The sequence below is a fragment of the Oryzias melastigma genome, linkage group LG12 (assembly GCF_002922805.2).
Source record: "Oryzias melastigma strain HK-1 linkage group LG12, ASM292280v2, whole genome shotgun sequence".
Lineage (NCBI taxonomy): Eukaryota > Metazoa > Chordata > Actinopteri > Beloniformes > Adrianichthyidae > Oryzias > Oryzias melastigma.
Window position 1 is genome coordinate 9,925,118 of NC_050523.1, and position 21,200 is coordinate 9,946,317.

The following is a 21,200-nucleotide window of genomic DNA, read 5'->3' on the forward strand; positions in this document are numbered from 1 at the left end:
ACTTTATAATCTAGAAAACACTACCACGACAGTCGGTCTTTCTTGTGTTGATTGTGGTTCCATTACCTGCATTTAAGCATGTTAATCAGGGTTCTTATTCAACCGATTACGCGGAGCAATCTCTATAATTAAAGAGAAGTTGAACAATGGCTGGATGGGAGATGAACCCACGTGTTTTAGCTCTTGTTAGGAAGCAGCTTTGATGAGCCAGGGCAAGAATGTTTGTGTTACACTTTTGTGTTTCTATTCTAACTCCACAACATTGCTTTAATTATAATAAATCATATTTTCATGACAGACACATGCTGACTCGTATTTGCCTTGAACTCCGTTTGTACCAAATATCAAAGGAAATTTCTACTGTAAAGTCTCCTTTATGCTACATGAAAAATTTCTGGCATAATTTTTTGCATCTAAAATTGATTCTTGTTTGCATCTACAGTCAGAAACTGCTTGTCTATGCATCGCTGCTCCGACTCCATTATTTCTCTCTCAGCAAATAGTAAATAATTAACCAGGCACCCTCCTCTGGAAAACAACAGAGTCATACACACTCATTTTAAATGACAATATGTCTTTTATTTTCTATATTTTCAAGGTTTATTATTTACAAAGAAAAAAAAATCAAAAAAGAGTTTTTGACAAACATTGTTTGTCTGCATATTATTGTAAGAAAGTTTACATTTACCTTTCATTCCTTCGTGTTAAGTAACCAACTGACGGTTCGTTTCTCTAAGCCTTGGATTATATGAATGAGCCAAAACAATAGTCACGTGAGAGGGGAGGGTAACAAACATCTCATGTTCACTCCCACCCCGCTCTCCACTCTGCATATCATGAGTAAACATGGGAAACATCGATCATTCAAACCAAAATAACATTCGGCTTGTTCACTCTAGAAATAAATAAGTTCATTTTGTGTCTTTTTTTCCCTCAATCCACCAAAAGAAAAAGGAGAAAGAAACGGTATAACTGATACATTGAAGCCATAGATGACCTTTAATGCCCATTCCGGTGCGTTAGTTGCAGTTGGGACAGTGAAAAAAAAGCACATAGTTAGGACGCTTTCTCTCTCCAAAGGCAAGTATCAAGAACAGCACAAACCAACAGTGCTGCAATCCATCTTGACTGTGCACTTTTTCTTATACGCTATGGCATATTCACAATTAAGTACTCTCGCTCATAAATAGAATATCTCTTCCTCATTAGGACCTTAAACAAGATCAGGGTAGAATAAAATTCCCTGGTATATATTGCTCCCTTTCCTACTGAAAGAATTCTCTAGCTTTTCATTAGTAAGTCAGAAAGTGCAATTTAAAACAAAGACAATGACTTAGAATGTTTTGCTTTGGCCAGTTTCTTTCCACACATCAGAGTTCAACCGTAACATCAATGACTAGCTACAAAGACATGTATAAAGGTGCTCCAAATTTGTACAATGTCTCATTGAACGTGATATTACTGCAAGTCTAAAGATTGCACTTCTTCTTCTTCTTCTTCATTTTTTTTTTTCTTTTTTTTTTTTAAACTACATGACCTCATGACATTATTTTGAGTGAAAACTCCCCACGGAAGTCTCCCCGATCCCAATCGGATGTACATTTGGCCATGATCGTTACTAACTCCTTTCTTGTATAAAAACATTGAGACATGGAATACAGAGTATAGTAAGAAAGTATGCGCAGCCGTGTGCAGAAATGACCCTTGAATGCACTGAGCTGACACTCTTAACAAAGGATGGAACATGGCGATAGTTTAGGCACAAATACTTTAGGATGTTCATGTAAAAAGTCAATGCTTCTCTTCACACAGAGATAACTTCTAAGCAGACAAACAATGAACAAAACAAGAATCTAACAGTACATTTAACGTCAACATTTTGAGATAGTATCTTTCTAAGTATTCGTGACAGTGCATGCTTTTCATGAGACTGGTGGGTTGACGGTACACTATCGACACGTGATAAAGCCTTGTAATTCTTTCGTAAATCTCTAAGGGGGCTTAGTGACTGTGAACTGAAGGGCTGTATGGTACCGCGAAAAAAAAGTGACTCCAAATAGAAGTTGTGCATTTGTAGTCACAACTGATGAGTGCAGTAAGGCCTTGAGCACAACCTACTCTAGAAAGAACCAGATGACTCAATACGTAGGAATACTTACTAATCCTGTTGATAGAGTCACAATATTCTTGCTTGATACGTTCTAACGCCCAGGTCAGTTAAGAGTACCTAAGCCCACAAGATGAACTTAAACGAGACAGAAACCTTAATGCAAACCAGCATTTTCTTTTTTCCCTCATAAAGTGCAGCACAGAAACACTGCCTGCATGGTGAACATGTTCCAATGGACACTTGAGCAACTTGATACCTGACATTTGTAAGTGAAAACATATATGATGATAGACTTGTAGCCACATTAACAATAATAGGACAGAACCTAAAAAAATAGGGGTGTTAGGCAAGTTTGAAGGTTAATTTTTTTTTTCATTTTTAGAGAGAATTGTAAGTCTACAGTCCACCCCTACATGTAACGCAGCATAGACCTTGGGAAATACTAATGATATGGTTTTCAGCAGCTTCGGGATGTGAGTCAATACAAACTAAGAGTTTACATTTAACAGGATGATAAGCTCGAACGGAAAAAAAACATGAAACTATGGATGGCTTTCAATCAGGTAAGTTTTAGCATCAAGTAGTGCTAGCTATTGCATTAAGGTTCATCTCTTATAAAACATACATATTTTGTCCCCTAGTTTCTGTCGCAATATAGATGATATCCAGGTTCCTGATAAAAGTAAGACATTGTTATGATAGAGAATGCACAACACAGTATCTGCAAAGTCTAGATCTACAAAACTATTTACAGCACACATATAAGTAATCTTTATGTCACAGTCTATTGCATAATGGTGATAATCTTTAGTTTATAAATATAAATATACACAGAATTTTTAAGCAACATTACATAACATCTCAGTCATCTAAACTCAGAATATGGAAAACAACAGCATCCATCTCCACACTCCATCTTCCTTTAAAAAATAAACAAAGAAAGCAGCATTTCCATTATCTATTCCCTTTGGACCCATAACACTGTCATGGTTTAAATGTGAGCTTTTGTGATCTGGTGGCTCCACAGACTCTCTTTCCCCACTGAAAAACAGCTTAATACTTGTTTATGCTGATTTAGGAAATGTCCTTAGTTTATTAATGTGAGAATTATTTCATCAGTATGTGCTTTTTTATTTTATTTTTTCATTTTTTTGTAATAGTTACTTGCATTTAAAGTTCCACAGTGGTTTCTAAAGCTGCTTGATAGGAGAAGACAGTTCATTCAGTTAAAAAAAAACATTAAAAAAAATTAAAAATGCATCCAGTTGGAGAAAATTAGAAGAAAATGAATTAAAAATCAAATGTTCATATAATGAAATTTTTCTCTTTTTTTCAGAAAGGAAGACTTGAGTTTATACTACAGTTTAAAATTGTCAATATTGTAGTTTTAATTTGATTGATAGACACATGCATCCACACATTCGCACACACACACGTTCATTCATACAGACAGAGAGACAGAGATGTATCATTATATTATACATTCTTAAGTTCAGGGAAACAAAATAGTCTAAAATATAATACAAGGGATTATATATACAAGAGATCTATGAGGTTAGTTAAGAAAAGAATTGGATAGAGACAAAATGCAGGAATTCCTCATTTTTTCCTCTTTCGTTCTATTTCAAAAAGTTAAATGAATTGAGAATGTATTTAAGTTTAAAAAAAGAGACGGGGATGAGAAATATGAGATCATAAATTTGATGAAAAACGCATTTTGTCTTGCTCAGTCTCTGTACTGCTCAGGACAGAATCTCTCCTAGATCCAGGGGATTCCCTGTGCTGGGCTGAGGACGACGAGGCCGCCGCTGCCACCGCTGCTGCCGCCGCCGCTGCAGCCGAACGCACAGGCGGCAAGGCTCCTGAAGACATCTGGCGGAACAAATTGACCCGCTGGGGCACTGTAGTGCGGATGCCACTTTGTAGACTTATACCCTGGATGGCTGCCGCTGTTGGTGGCACTATGGAGGCCAGAGATTCTCCAGAGGCTGGATGAGCTCTGGGCCCCAGAGACGTGTCATGTGGCAGTGATGGTTGGGAGGCCGATAAGTGTCGGAGGTCTCGACTCAAGCTTCCGGACTGAAGAGCCTGTGTGCTCTTGTGGATGTCTCCCCGCTGAGGTGAAGGGACCTGCTGCTGCTGCTGAGGTGACTGCTGCTGCTGTTGCTGCGATCCGGCAGCAGCAGGTTGCTGTGAAGATAGAGACGGCTGGGCGAGAGGCTGCTGGATTAGAGACAGCTGGGAGGCGGTGGGTGAGCCATACTGGAAGCTCCTGCTAGCCAAAGGGGTCTGCACTGGTGGACTGCACATGGCAGCTGTAAAGGAGCAGGGGGACATGACTGCCCCTGGCTGCTGCAACGGTGTCTGTGGGTTGGTTGAGGAAGAATTCATGCTGCCGTGGGAAACACTCGGAGCTTGGTAAATCCCTTGCACTGCGGCGGCAGCACCGGGCGGCAGCATGCGGGCGACGGAGGCATTGGCAATAGCCGAAGCACTGTAGGACATGGGTGCAGGGGACTGCTGAAGCTGGGTGGTACCGAAGGCAGTGGAGTAGGGCGGCTGGGCTGGTGAGTTAATGATCGAGTTTCCAGACATTGGTGTCGAGTTCATCCCGGTGACTGACTGCTTGCGGTCCACCATCATCACCATCTCCCTGTCCTGACGGATTATCTGCTTCAAGATCTCGTTCTCCTGTGTGTTGAAAACGCCTGCGTTCAGATCCTTCTGGAACTTCTGCAGCAGCAGGGAGTTCTTCTTCCCTGTTGGGATTTAATCGGGAAAGATGAATACATACATCCATGGCAGCGTTTGGTTAAACTACACAGGAAAGGGCAACCTAAAGGCCAAAACGATGCAGCTTGTAAGTCCAATAAGCAAAACTTTGAAAGTCTTTGTAGAGGCATCACTTTCAATGAGCCTGATGAATTAATGTTTCCTCTTACTAACTGCATCCTTTTAGACAGCCTTAGGACTATCACTGAGTTTATACTGAGCAAAAAGGACACCGAATGGCCACAAATATGGGAGGTACACAGTTTGAGAGGAGTGAAGGACACATAAGGAGACAAAGATTGCTGGAGGTGTGACATGATAGCAAAGACTGTGAAGGTGCTGATGTCAAAACACAGAAGAGTATCGATGAACTTCATCGACAGAACAACTTCTAGACAAGAAAAACTCAAAGTCGGAGGTCTAAGAAGGAAAATAAAAACACAATCACAGTCACAACTCAACTAAGACGAGTCACATGTGTAACAAAGACTAAAATATCTTACTTACGAGCTCAGATCAACAGAGAAAAGGATTCTAATTTTTTTCACTTAATGCTGCCACAATTCAACTTCAGGCGTAATAATAATGCTTTAGTGGGCGGTAGAGTTTGCTAATTTTGTTTTACTCTTATTCATTTGAAATAGGAAACTGCTTTTTGTCATAATGTAAGGTCAAAAATAGCTTTATTGATCAATTAAATGGGAAAATATAGAAATGCTACAACAATTAAAGCCTTAGTCACGTGCACCTATATGAGGGGTTGACAAAAACTACGGCCCTGAGGCATGTTAAACTATTTAATCTGGCCCGCCAAAGTGAAATAAACGATTTTGATTAATTTTATATTTTTCCTGTAGTTCAGTTATCTCCCCATAGATGGCGCACTACAAAAAAAATCACCTTTGTTCAGGAAAGAAAGTTATTGAAGACTTGTTATTTTTCCGATATTCATGTTTGATTTCCTAGTCAGACGGTCATTTTTCCAATTAATCCTACACCACATAAATGCAGCATTTCCCTGAGTTTGTTTTTTTCCCTTCAGAGACATCAACCCATTGGTGAAAATGAAACTAAAATGAGAACAGTTTTGAAATAAAAACTCCAAAAGTAATTTTCTATCAAGATTGAGTCACGTTTTTGTGCTATATTTTTCATTTACAATGTGAATAATTAACCAAAGCACGCCACGAATCTGCACCTGGTTTGGCCCTTCTGTCAAAATTTAGAAGTCTTTGTGGTCTACGAGTAAGAAAGTTCACCCATCCCTGGGTTTAGGTTTTGGGTTGTTGGGGGTCTGTTGGTTGCATCTTAGCTGCAGGCATGTCTTGCAATTCCCTTAAGGCTCATGTGACCTCCATTATGGACATCATGAAAATGGATCGTACCATCGTCGTGCGTGTGGTAAGTATATCGTGAAGTAATTGTAAGGATTGTGTAAGTTGCTCAAACTTATGACATATGCTCTAGTCCGGGGTGTCCAGATCCAGGCCTTGAGGGATGATGTCCTACATGTTTTCCTACCAACCTGCCGTTGAAGCTCCTTATTGGCCAAACACACCTGATCCAGGTAATCACCAGCAGATAAGGCAGGATTTATGGAGACTTTGGACACCCCTGCTCTAAATGATAGTGAGGCACACATGCTGACCCTTTACTGACCGCACACTGCAAACAGGGTGTAGGGATGATACGTAGTTTGCCGTAGGGTGATTGTCTAATTTCCTAATTTTTAACAGTCATGCTGAGCACCTTTCATTTGAATAGCACTAAGCTAGCAAGAACAAGTGGGCAGAAAATGTGGACCCAAATGGGTTTGTCTGCAGTTTCCATGGTGGCCGCACCAGCTTGTTCACATTAGCTTAGGTAGCAAGCCGCCCAGTACAGTGGTCAGCGTAGCAAACGTTGCTGCCCAGGGCTAGCAGAGCTAGCAGGGTCGCTGCACAATCTCTGGGCAGCCAAGCCAAAGTGGACAAACCCATTCAGGGCCTACATTTTCTGTCCACTTTTAAACCATACGGGGCCCACTTCACATTGCTTTGGGGGGTTAAAAAAAGATAGAAATCCATACGACATGCCTTACACCCCTCCTCCACCCTTATGTGTTGCTGAAGTGTTCGCTATGACGTGCGTGAACATTTTTTGCTCTACAGACTCACAAAGCGGTCTAAGATCTTGATATTTTGAGGGGTCCACCAGTGTGGTTTGTACGGTCTTTGCTGGCTAACGGTCTATATCCACCCGTAAGGGCCGTTGTGACTAAGGCTTATAATGATACAACAGTTATGGTACAAAAATCTGTCTCAGTTTTTTCATTCTGTAGGAGCCATACCAACATAGGCCTGACAGATGGCTTTTTCTACAGGAAACACTGTTCGTAGGCTTGTGAGCGGAACTGTTAAGAGGTGTTAAACACATAAAATATGTCTTAAAGCTGTTTTATTGAAAGAACTGCCAACTCTTATGCTAAAAATAAAGATCCAAGTTTACTTTGAGTGACTGTCTTTAGAGGACACGATTCCTGTAATTAATGTTGACCTTGTGTATTGACAGGCTGTGAAGCGTCGTCAGTAGAGAAGACAGAGTGGACTTTTAGTGCGCTGAAGGCTTTAGCCACAGTCAATCAATCATTAAGCCTTGTCCTTGAGGGCAGGAAATTTCTCCACAGTTTACCATTTAGCGTCACGTGCTCCCCTCAAGGCTTCCAGTAAACGCTGCATTCAAGTGTTAGAAAAGCGTCTGCCACGGTGGCCTTTGGAGACAAATTGTCAAGTTTTGCAGCATTTTCCATCCCTCAGAATCAAGCTCTCTGTTAGATGAGGATTATATTGGCTGAAACAGTCACTAAAGGGGGTGGGGTTTGAAACGCTAGAACATTTCCACTAGACTACCATGAACTTACAGTCCTTCTTACATTGCAATGTTAAACGTGACTGGGTCAAACACTGTGAGTAGAAGGAAAACACATTTGTTTTTTGCTTTTTTTTAAAAAAAGATAATGCTTCTTTAGACATCTGAGGTATACAATTTCAAGGAGAAGTCAGAATGTATTTGTTTTACAAAATAAAAGTAGTAAACCCAATTTAGAATAGGAAATTAGGATAATTATTTCATCTGTTTTGTTCACTTTACTGTGCAATCAATAATCACAAGAAAACAGGGAAGATACACTTAGATTTAAAGTGATTTTAGAAGTTATTATTTTTTCCCCTTTCTTATCATGACTATAGCAGCAGATACCTGACAAAACACATGCATGTGAACGCTTTGCTGATTTTAACTTAATATAAGCTCAATCTTTCACAGTAAAACTCCAGAGTGTATTTCTATATTTGTAACTGAAAGAAAACAAACAAAAAAAATCTAAAATAAGGTTTAGTTTGCCTTGTAGGTGTAAGACAGATGCTCTTACATTTGTTTACATAATACTTTGATACCCAAAGGAATTTCTGGTCAGCTTCTGTTAGCTGCCGAGGTGGAAACACCCGCCCAACCATCACCCTTCCACCACCGTGCCTTGCAATTTTCAACACTTTAAAAACTCCAAACTAAAAGAAAATGACAGAGGAGTCTAAAGAGGCTCAAAGTATTATTTCTTAAAACTGTATGTCTTGAAATGGAACTTCAACAGATAAAGCCACATTGCAACCACACAAAAATAGATATTGCGACACAAAACGTTTACACGACCACGGAAACAATGAAGGCTGGAACACTCAAAGGATGAAGTACAAGACCAGATGCATCCAAAACGTTACAGAACAATTATACATTCTTCTTTATTCCCCCAATATTGTTGTCATAATTACCTTATACAAAAGCAACAAATTAACTTTAAAAATGGCCAAAAAATATTGCTTTATCCTCTGAGTAACTTTTTTCTTTTTAAATCAAAAGGAGGAAACAAGGTGTAATTAAAAAAATGAAATTCTGTGTGATTTACTTTCTTTTCTGATTAGTTTCTGTTTAAGTTTTTTTCCCCAACAAGATATAATTGTATGTCCCTCAATCAAAAACAGTCTATTAACTCATGAAAACATGAATTAATAATGAAATGTGACCTAAAAACAAAAACACGTGGTGTTGCATTAGTAAAGGTTTTTACTAATTTGCAATTATGAATGAATTGAACTGACTTTGAGCAAGAGGTTACAAATCAACACTAAATTAATAGTTACACAAACAAAAATGAATGTGTTCATAATCCATCTGATTATTCTGTGACTTCTGAAAAAAGATGGCATGCAGCCCTAAATGTTTTTTTTTTTTTTTTTTCTCAAATTATGTTGAGTAATGTGTCACTGATGCAGAAATTAAACAGGTAATGTGACCTCCTGCAACAACTCAAACTGCTGGGGATGAACTGGAATCCATTTTTGCAAACCTCAACAGGTCAGTTTACGGCTGTTCGAACATTTGAATTGGAATAAAGTGTTTACCTGGTGCCTACTCGTCGGCCAGGGCACTCTTGAAAACGAGATGAGCTCGTCTCAAGACGGACTCCTGGTCAAATAATTTTTAGATAGATAAAAGATAATGTCAAATGTGCAACACTTTCATGTTTTCAAAACACGGTTATTTTGTTCTTTCCCTTTCAGAGCAAGACAAGCATGTGAGCAAATGCAGTCCAAATGTAAAAAAACGATACAACCAGCACGGATCATGACAGAATATCTTCCATCGTATGAGACAAACCCCTTTTATGCTAGTCTGGAAGAAGGAATCGAACCAGCAGCACTCTGTCAGATATCAGAGTCCGCTTGGTTTCTTTATTAGTATCAGTTTACTGTCATAAAATGACCCAGATGGTAACTTTGATTTTATTTATGTAAAATTGAGTTGTGGATATCGAAGGGCCTACTGTTTCTTGTTGAAACAAAACCCCCAAACTTGTTTTATGTCGACCTTTTTTGAAAAAAATATAATAGGGTATTCCTGAAAAAATGACATTATATCAGGTTTACTATAGAAAACCAAAAGTATGACACAAGAGTGAGCAGGTTTACATACTGCAGGATCAAACTTAAGAAAAAACCTAAAAGGGGAGAATGTCTTAAAAGAAGCAAAAATGTTTTAGGCTAAATTATTTTTTTATTCATAAAATGTATGTGTTGAGTTTTCGTAGGAATTCTAACACAACTCATATAGTTTCAAATTTTTTTTCTTTAATAAACATTTTCAAATAATATAAATATTACCTTTAGGGATTTTTCCCAAGTTTATTTTACGAAAGTTATTCAAGCAAAACTATGTCCTAAAACTTAAGCAAAACAGTCTATGTATTTAATATATATATATATATGATAGAACACTTCAGATTTTAGTCACAACTGTAACGACTTTACAAATGCTGGTGCAACTATCTGAAGCAAAATAATACACAGAAATAGGAAGACACAAAAAGGGAAACATAAAAAAGCAGAAGCAGATGTCATCTACAGTCCTGTGCAAAGTATTTTAGTAACTCCATGGTTAAACGTTTTTTTAAATACATAATAATGATTTTGTCATTGTGGGTCTTAATATTTGGTAAATACACCAGTTCTCACACCAGAAGCTTTCCAAAGCTCTGGTTAATGTGCTAACAGTACATTTTACATCTATAGCTAACACGTAAATTTACAGACGGCAGGATTTTCAGAATAAAATACTACCTGCAAACTGTTGCAAGTTATCTTTGGGCAAAAAAGTCCAAGCTATTGTCAACTAAGAAGACGGCTTTTCTGGTCAAATATTTTTAAATAAAAAAAACAAAAACAAAAAAAATCAATAATGAATAATAAATAATGACTACACGGTAGACCAGTAGCATGGTGTAAACTTAACATAATCAGATGTTTTGTTTAAATTCTGGTTTTGTTTTTTGTAAAACAAGGAAAACTAACACCTGAAACTAATAATATCCTAAAATAAAATTCAATAGTTTTTTCCCCTAATTTAACAAATTCTACACTTGAATTTATGTTTTTAAATTGTCATAAAATTTAATTGAGTTGAAGATAAAATAAGTTCAATATTGTGTTTTTCTTGATTTTGTCTAATACTTAGACCCACTCGATTTAAAAGAAATAGCACAAATTTTTAGCATCACATGAAGAGATACTAATCTTTGCACATGATTGCAGAAGCTGTAACTATTAATAATTTAAGAATTTGGAACACTGATACACTAAAACTGTACTAATTCTGAAACTGCAGCTTTTAATTTATTTGATATCACTGAAATGTATATAATTATATATGATTATAAAAACTATTTGTGCAAAGTTGTAACCATAGTGCAAACAAGAGAGAAATGCAATAAAAATTAAAACTATTTAAAAGTATTGTGTCGCTTGGGTTAGTAGTATATTAGTAGAGTACAAGTACAAGAAGAAAATCTTTTTTTTTTATTTTTTCCCAAAAGAATTACCTTTAATTCTACTTTTTTGACACAATTTGAGCAAATAATGCAAAATACATTTTATCAGATTCAAATATATTTGGCCACATGGGTGAGTTTTGACACTGAATCAGTAATGTAAAGCAAGTACATAATGTAAAAATGTGCAATATATTTGAATAGATTTAAATGAAATTTGCCTGCATTAAATACATTTGTTGACTAATTTTCTTTCTGACAACTTACAGCTTTTATTTAAAACTATATTACATAAACTAGAGCATCTAAGCTGGCAAATTATGATTTTTTTTTCATCCTTTCTATATTAAAATGAAGTAATAAAGGAATTCTGCATCATTTCAAATCTAATTAACAAATGTTACATCAAGAGAAAAAAACAAATTCATTAGCTGGAAAAAATAACCTTTGGCCTTTATGAGCTTTAAATTATATTATCCAGGTAGAAACTGATTAAAGACGCCATATTTGAGGAGTTCTGGGAGAAACTAATGAAGTTACAGAAATCAGGGGTAATGTCGTTAGTTCCTTCCTATGATACCAGATTGTACAAGACGTCCAGTCTGTAACATCAACTGCTCACAGTTTTGGTTTAGCAATTTATGCATCGCTACTATTAAATCAGCACCGAAATAAAAGTATTCAAATTGAGTTTTATTGAAGTAACTGTTATGTTACCTCTAATCCGTGATGATTGAGTTGCACATTTATCATAAATATCTGTTGGGAAATAAAAGTAACATTCCAGGGCCCTTTTTTTCTCTCATCTTCATGGTGTTTCACAAATCTTAGATTAGGCGGGGTGCTGCTCATACCCAGGAGTGCAGATGAGTGGAAAGAAGTTCAGACAGACATGCATGTGAGGTTAGCTTCCATAAACTCGTTGGCTTCCAGCGGGGGGGTCAACACCAATCCAACAGGGGGGCGACCTGACTCCCTCCCGGACAGCGACATGCACTGCCTTTCAATTAATCCAACCATAAAAGGCTACTTTGGATCTTTGAGAACAGATTAATGCTAGTTATAACAAAAGTGTGTGTTAATGTTATGTAAGACTAAGAGACAAAAGTTGACAAAAAAAAAAAGAAGCAGAAAATGTAGCATACTGGTCATGCAGCACAAGATGGCACACACAGTGCTTTGATGAGGAAAGAGGGCAAACAGATGCTGAGACAGACCAAACAAGGCACAGTGACAGGCAAGAGAGTTGTCCGGGACAGGTAGGTCTTACCGATGCGGTCCAATCGATCAATGGCAACTGTTTCAAAAGCACGTCGCATCATGGGGTACTCTTCTAGCACCTCATTAAAATGGTCAACGGAGAGGGAGAAGAGTCGACAGTATGTGTCTGCACGCACGCTTGCTGTTCGTCTACCCTTGGTGAGCAGACAGATCTCTGCAAAACAGGCAGAAAGGAAAACAGTTACTGCGCTGGGGAGCACAGAGGGCCGACACAGAAATCATCCCAGTAATTACGCCACATATTATCATATAGATGGGCTGGAACGGCAAAGACTTCTGCACCCTAAGACGTAATGTGAGAGTAAATAAAATGTGAGACCAAAAAGTAGAGTGATCAAGAACATTATAGTCAGGTTTTATCCTCCTGCTGAGGGCAACTAGTTCAATAACGTGAAGGATCACTGCAGTGTTTTATCATTGCATTCCAACATACAAAAGACGTGTATACAAACTGCAGCATACTTTCACACATACTCAAGCTCTCCTTCAACACGCACCAAATACGATACTCAACGGGGCTCAGGAGGGGCTACGACATAAGAAAATTGACTGTATGTGTCATTTGTAATGCATGGAATATATGTATGATGTTGAGAGTTTTTTTTATTTCAAAGAGCTCTACAAAAGTATCAGTAAGCAGGTCATCATATCTGGGTTCATCAGGTCAATCAGAGACTCCCAGTACAGTGAGGTTCACCATCTACTGCAGGAGCTGGGTCTGAATGATGGCCGCTTTCAGCGGTACTTCCATCTCTCTGTGACCCAGTTTGATGACTTGCTGTCCAGCCTTATATCAAGGAGGGAACAAAATAAGAATACAGTTACAGTAGAGGATGTCTTCATTGTTGTCTCGATGGAAAAAAGAAAACATATTACGAAGCTAAGAAGTGGAAGGATTAGATTGTTGGTTTTGGACAACATGGGCCTTAGTTGAGCCCCTGATTGGTCAAGTTTTTTTTTTGCCAAAGTTCAGATTTGGGAACTCTCAACACAACTCTGAACGCAACTTGAGTAAATATGCATTTCGGGCTTCTGAATACAAAACTATCCCATTGGCGCATAGCTACACAAATTTCTACGTCCGTTTTTGGGTTCTACGCACAAAACACATGCCAATTGAACATGCGTTGCAAGTTAAACCAGGTAGAACTTTGACCAATCAGAGACTTAGATTTAGTAGTGACGTGTGGATGGGAACCCTTTTAATTCATGGATGTGCCAACCCTTTGAAAACTGATCATGAAGGAGAAATTAATAATTGCGACTTTTGGTGTTGTTTTATGACATGCTGGCTGTTTCCATTAAATCTCAGGTCCCAAACCTCCGGGACCAGTATCGGGACGTGCAGCGCACCAGTACCCTAACCCAGCACTTGTTCCCTAACCCGGTACTGGTTTGTGTCTGAGCTCAGTTTGCATCCGGTACAGCGTATCGAGGGTTGTGGACCCTTGATTTCACGAACAGCCAGCGTACTAAAAACTAGGGGACACCCAAAGCGTCAAAAAGTGACGTGGGGGGGTCCTTAACCAAACGCCAATATGTGAAGAGTTAGGAGCGGGAATGTGTTGGTCAACAAGTATTTTATTCATCGGTAAAAGCCTGGAGCAAGCTTTTGATATTGGCACCGCTTCAACATTTTGCAACAAGTTGGTGACAGACTAGTAAACAGTAGTAAAAACAAAAAGAAGAAGACGAAGCTTCTCCCTTCTTGTCCAGTGTGAACACCATGGGCCAGGGATGGGCAACTCCAGGGTTCGATGGCCACATTCCTGCATGTTTTCCAACATTCCCTGCTCTGACATGTTGTAATGCGAAGGTTCAATTTCATAAAACAAAATATCTTGTCATTTATTTATTTTGCATGCCAAACAGTTTAATTAGATTGCACATTAGGCGTAAATATTAAAAAATTCTGCTAAAAATGTTGCAAAAAGAAAAGTTGGTGCAATGGATTTGTTGTATTATATTATACCTAGAGACTGATAGCTGTTCTACAACTAATTCTGCAGGCAACATCTTTTTCACTGTGGCTGGATGACTGTGTGATGCATCCCAATAGGCTCATTTTGACTTACTACTTTTAAATAAAATAGCTCTGCCTCTGTTCTTTCTGATTAGAAAAGCATGGATGGAATGCCTATGTCTTATTCAGCAACAATATATATTTTACTGGAATTAAAGAAAATATCTTTATTTGAGAAGATAGATGTGTAATTATTATGCAAGCTGTGGTGCTGCATTTTATTGGGCTTTCAGTAATGAAATGACTAATTGCCATGAACATAACATTAACAATGCCTCATTGAGGATTCAGCTCAACCATCCTCAATTTATTGACCCTTTAATGCATCTTCCAGTGTTTCTTTCTCTTGGTCTTTGCACTGCTTTACTTTCACCCACAATTACTGCTCCACATCCCACTACATGGTTAAATATCAACTCATTAAAGTGCAACCCTACTCGGCTCTGCCATGAGCTGTCATGAAAGCCGAGCACAAAATATGTGAGATGAGCAAGCAACACTCTTAAGCTGTGGGTGTGAAGAAGGTGTGAGTTCTGCTGTAATGGAAAAGAACCTTTTTGCAGCAAGCCGCTACCGTGTTAACACAAGAAGACACAACGAGAGGAAAAAAGGCAAAGAAGTACAGCATGTTACATGTTATTTAAGAGAAAGATGGGCCAAAAGAAAGACGCATGATCTGCATTAACATCAACACAATGCTCTGGTGCATGATGCCTCCTTTAGCCAACTGCAAAGATAAATGTGTTACTCGACTCTTAGAGGTCATGTCAGGCAGTTTAAACAAAATAGAACAGTATAATTAATGTAAATATGTTTATGCCCTGGATTTATGAACAGAAAAAAGCATAGCTTCATTATTATTTTTTTTATATCTGGTGGTGAAGTTTAAAGTTCCTAAAAGTTTTTATGGAAGTTTTCTCAAAATTTACACTAGATTTACATATATGTCTTTTACAAAGAAATATAAACTTTGCAATGGACTGGTGATCAGTTCCAGGTGTACCCCACATTAACCTGTTGGTTACATTGACCGTATAATCACTGGACATATCAAACTCTTCCCTCTCGTGATCCAAATTGGAAGAACCCAGAAGTTCCAAGAGGGTCAAAAATCCCATAGAATAACCATTCTTGGCTCTGATAACTTCTTCTTAACATCTTCTTTATAATTCTAATTTTTTTTCAAGATTTTTTTTTCTTTATCACATGTTATTCAAGTTATAAACCGACCAATCAGATGCCCCAGTAAAAGCATGTGATGCCTGCTGGCCCCAGCTCAAACATTTGGTTGACAGATTCTCCTGAGCCCACTTTAAGTGGAAGGGGTGTGGACTTCGAACAAGCGCACTCATGATTGGTGACTGCACTTCCAAAAAATGTCACTCAGACCGACTTGGACAAATCACTGTCGACGGGTCACAAAATGGCGGCAGACGAACAGGAAGTGACTGAGAAGGCTCTGGCCTGGTTTCCCAAAGGCCAGAGGTAAGGCCTTTTTCTATGGGTGACGTCAACACCTTGATATGTCCAGTGAAATAATATATGTCAATGTTTGGTTCAATAACGAGAGGGACCCAGCTGTAGACAAGATGGTGCCTAAGATCATCGACTGGAAAGGGAAACTATCAAATTTACCTGAATTCTAACCCTAACCCCAAAACAAAAGTGTTCAGAATTGTAGAGAAATGGGACAAACTGTAACTATTAGGTTCACCAGCTAGTACCAGAAGTACCCACTGGTATTTGCGGTCGAGGACTTCCTGTTCTGGACGTTGATGCCTGCAGCCAGGTCCTCTGGTAGCAACACCTATGACTCAATACAGGATAAATAATGGATAGATGGGTAGACTTGGGCCTTTAATTAATGCAAAATAGGTGCCAAAAGATGTAGAGATGTTCTGAAAAAAGGAAAAAAGGAAATAGAACATAGAACCTTTGATTACCAGTACATTTTTTTCATTCTTTTTTTTTCTTTCTTCTAAGTATGTAAAAGGGAAAGAAAAATGTTTTCTTCTTTCTGTTCCATTTTGTTTCCCAAGTATAGTATCAGGTGTAAGACTTTTTGTTTTTGCTGTTTGATGGAAAATTAAATAAATAAATATTTGCTGTTAAATGGACCCTAAGAAAATGATTACTAAGCTAATTTTGACAAATTTTGTTCAGATTCTTTGTCAATTAAAGTAAACGATTAGCCCCCCACAGCTCTTAATGTTAAAGATAAGATTATAAAATTCACTAATAAATAATAACCCATCAATTATCTATCAATTTGAATTAACCTTGAAATAAATTTAAACTAAAGAACTAGCAAAATGATAATAATAATAACAAAAATACATTGATTTTCTTTAACACAAAACTAATTCCCTAAAATAAACCCTTTGGAAATATCACTTATGTCACCTGGGAAACCTTTTTGCATTTCAAGGTGTGTTTGTGCACATCTGCAAGTTCGGAAGCTGTTCTCACTTGTCTGTTGCCTTGTCACAAGGCATCACCACTGACCCCTGGAGCATTTGGGAAAATTTGCCATCACATCATTTGTCACATACTCCCATAGCAACTAGCTCCCTCCCCTCGTCTCCTCTTCCCTGAAACTAAAGGGAGTTAGCTTGGTATGGATGACTAAGACATTAAAAGCCCAAAAGGGATTCTCATCTGCTGTCTGCCCTTGTCCAGCCATTGAGGCCTGCTGTTATAGTCCTGAAGCCCCACAGCGACTTCACCGCAGAGATGTGTGATACTAATATGTAATCCCACCCACCCAGACCCAGCACTGATATCCTGTTAGTATGCAGGTGTGGTGCCGACCATCTCTGGCGGTGCTGAGTGACCCAGTGTCCACAGAGGTGCCCTCCTCATTATGTTAACAGTTTTTGTTTCGTTTTTCCTTTCCTCTGGGTAGGCTGTTTTTTTTTTGTTTGAAACGCTCTTTGACTCGGACGCACAGGCAGAATGAATTATCCTAGATACATTAGGGAGAATGATCGTTCCACTACTGTCATACAGAAGCATAAACATGCCAGAAGGGCAAAAGTCAAAGGCAAACTGCTGATATCTGTACAGGCAGAACTCATTAAAAAGATTATCCTGCCAGATGAAGCGCATCTTGAAAAAAAAAGAAACAAAACTCTTAGCACAGAGTTAGCCTTTCCCATTTCCCATCATCCATTAGTCTACACGTTCTCTTGCTAGCTTAATATTACCGGGGTACACCGACTGTAGCACCAGCTATTTTCCTAATGGTATTTTCTGTCTTCTTCTGATTCACAACATTTTAAATAAATAAATAAATACTCAGAAACTAAATTGTACATTCTTTTTTTTTTTGTAAACAAATTTAAAGGTAAACAGCATTAGTGTTGGAGGCAATGTGGACATATTAGTGCTAACCAGTCTCACGTTTCTGGTCCTGTACAAAACTACAGTCATATTGGACAGACATTGTAAAAACAATAGAAGATATTATGGGTCATGATATCCCTAAAGACCACCACATTTTTCTGTTGGGTTTATTACCTAGAAATGTGATTGAAAATTGAAATGTGATTGAAAAATATTGTAAATTCCCAGCAAAAAGAGAAAAAAGGAATGTCATTAGGTTCTGCCTGAAATGTCCCCTAAGTCAGATCAGTGGCTCCAAACTGTGGACAAAATTCATTATATGGAAAATTTTACTATTCCAGAAATTAACGGAATTTTGTTTTCAAAACTTTTGACAAAATTGAATGCCTTTTGACTAAGCAAGGCCCAAACAGCACCCACATACAGTAATTTTTTGTACCAATAACAGTACAACCTTCCTTTTCTTTTGTTTCCTTGTGTTTTATTGAGCGTTTTGATGTGTTGGTTTGCTTCAGCACTTTCCACTTTGTACTGAGAACTAGTTGATATACAAAATGCATATGTTACAGAAAAGAAAATAAAAAGTTATAAAAAAGCAACAATTAACAGCTTAATTTTCTTTAAAAACATCAACTCTGTGGTCATGTGGTAGAGTGTCCGCCCTGAGACTAGAAGGTCGAAAGTTCAAATCCAGGCCAAATTATCTAAAAATGGGACACAATGCCTCCCTACCTGACTCTAGGGTTGGATTGGGAATTAAACCACCAAATGGTTCCTGAGTGCAGTTGTGTCTGGAGCTCACCACTCCTGCAGGGGATTGGTCAAATGGGACTTTGACTTTAAAACTATTTGTTCTCCATCATAGGACAATACTACAAAAACAGAATTTTTATGAAAGTGGGACTTTAGAAGTAGTGTATTAGTTGAGTTCATAAATATTCAGACAATTTTCATGCAAGAATAAGAAAATGCTGTTAAAAGGCAGGAGATTAAAAACATACTTTTCGGTCCTTTTTTGAATAACATACGTTGAAAAAAATCATTTTTAAAGTGAAAAAAAATTGTGGATCAATCTGCAGTTACTTCACGTGTCTTTAAAAAAAACCTTTTTACAGTTTTTTTTTTTAATCATTTGGATTTCTGAAGTGTTAGGATTATTTGTCTGAAAATACACTGTAAAAAGTGAATAAATAGATCAAAAATAAGAAAAAATATTAGTTTTGATCAAATTAAACCTTTAAGTTAAATAAACAACTAAATTTTTTTTATTTGATGAGGACCATTCATTTTACAGAACTTTTGTTAATTGATCCAATGTTCAATTTTTACAGTGCAGTAATTGATAAAAACTAGTGAATAAACATAAAAAAACAAAAAGCCTGATGGCATAAACATCTCTCAACCTACAATCTCATAACATGGAACATTTGACAACAAACTCCCTTTTGTGCAGACTTTCCCATTGAGGAGTTTTCAGCTCTTACTCGTCAAAATATGAGAGTTAAATTTTAATTTTTCAGTTAAAAAAATGAAATACATTTTTATCAGGTACAAAAATTTGACTTGGGGTCAGAAAGAAATGCAGAAAGAGTTTGACAGAAGAAAAGAGGAATCTTTTTTTGATTCAGTCTTCTTCAGTTTCCCTTCGAGACACACTCTGCAGTCAACAGACACCAAAGTGAAGGTATTCTTAGACTCCTTAGCCTCTTCCCATAGTGGGAATGAACTCAGGAGATAAAATATGCAAGAAGACCCAAAATAGAAAACTTTGCTTTGCTTCCAAATACACACAACAATGTCTGGCTTTGGAATCTTTTCAAGTAAACATCGTGCAATGAAATTACATCTGACATCTAAAAAATTAATGGTATCTGTAATGTCTTGGCGAAGGGGCGGGAGGCGTGCCAGGAGAAAGGCACGGACTGGAAGCTGAGAAAAAAGTACCAAAGTGAGAGAATTGCTTCTGACTTCATACAGAAGAAGAAGTGTCCACAAAGGCAGCTCCTGGTTACTGCCAAGCGGATGTAGAAGGAACGTATGGAAAGGGCAAAGAGTTCAGGAATCAGAGTATGTGTGGTGGTGAGAGCGGGGGAGGGACATTTGTGTGTCCTTAGGGATGCCTGATCCGCTCCTTGGCCCACTCTACCAACCAGATGAGAGGTTATGCAATAGCAGAAGCTGACTAGCATCCAGAACTGCTTAATAAGAATCTATAAAATCTAAATTTCCAATGGCATCTAGCGTGAGGTCGCTGTATTTTTCTGAGTATCTGCAGGACATGAACAGCTCGTTCCTTCACTTGTTCTTGCCTTTTCACTTGAAAACCTAAAAAGAAAACAAATGAAAATGTTTTCTTACCTCCAAAGTAAGATCCATCAGTCAGCTTCATCTCCTTGTTGAACTTGGTGATGACACTGGCGACGCCGTGCTGAATAAAGTACATCTTCTTCCCCACCGTGCCTTCCCTGATAATGTAGTCGTTGGGCTGAAAGACCTCAAACTTCAATTTGCTCAGCATCCCCGTCACAAAGTTGGGGTCGGCATTGGCGAACAGAGGCATGGTGGCCACCAGCTTCCGGCAGTTGAAGTTGACAATTTCCTGGTAGAGGAAAGTGGAAAGTGTTTGTCAAAGTGAATGGGACTTGTGTTACAGAGGCTGCCTTTATCTGCAAACATAAATGATTTGAGCCTCTCAGGCACTGCCCACATCTTTTCTGACAGGAAACTTCCTGGCACGCACAGCGGGCCCTGATGAGTTTGCCCTCTGGTGCCAGCTGCAGGCCATCTCTCTGGTCTCATCCTGTCCCTCCGGACACAGCGGGAGATTAGGAGCTTGTTGTCTGTTTGTCCGTGCATCTCTGTTGCCGTGCAGATGGAAAGCCGGGGCGCTTGGCCTCTGCAGCGGCATGTCGTTCGCGCCACAGAAGAGATAACTCTCTTCCAGTGACAACGGGACACGAGCAGAAATAAAACCAATCTCTGTGATGTTTGCTGGCGACACGAGGCCGAAGAATGTTAGCTCAGCCTCAGTTGTGTTTGTCAGCTTATGCCATAGGGCCTTGACCTCAATCATGCACCGGAACTAATGAATTTAGATAGTAGGCGGTTTTCAAACTCGGCCAGGATTCTTCATGGGAAAACAAGACTTGGCCATGGCTTTTTTAGACGTTTGTCATATGGTAGAGAAGGGGAGAAGAAGGGAAGAGAGGGTCGAAAGTGGCAATTGGTGATTGGCTGTTTACATGGCTCATCTTGCATGTCTAAATAGTTTCAGTGCAGTGACGGCCATTCTTAAAACATGACAGTTTTGT

At 38.4% G+C, this 21,200-nt stretch overlaps 1 protein-coding gene across 1 annotated transcript in view; it reads right to left on the bottom strand.

The window, feature by feature from the left end:
* Window positions 1-557: 557 nt before the first annotated feature.
* Window positions 558-21,200, bottom strand: part of LOC112163119 (potassium/sodium hyperpolarization-activated cyclic nucleotide-gated channel 1) — an 80,752-nt gene continuing 60,109 nt past the window's right edge. The window contains exons 6-8 of the mRNA XM_024299290.2: window positions 20,248-20,488; window positions 12,511-12,675; window positions 558-4,869 (exon numbers count right to left, since the gene is read on the bottom strand). Coding sequence (XP_024155058.2) covers window positions 3,803-4,869; window positions 12,511-12,675; window positions 20,248-20,488 — 1,473 coding nt within the window. The 3' untranslated portion in view covers window positions 558-3,802. The remainder of the gene's footprint in view (window positions 4,870-12,510; window positions 12,676-20,247; window positions 20,489-21,200) is intronic.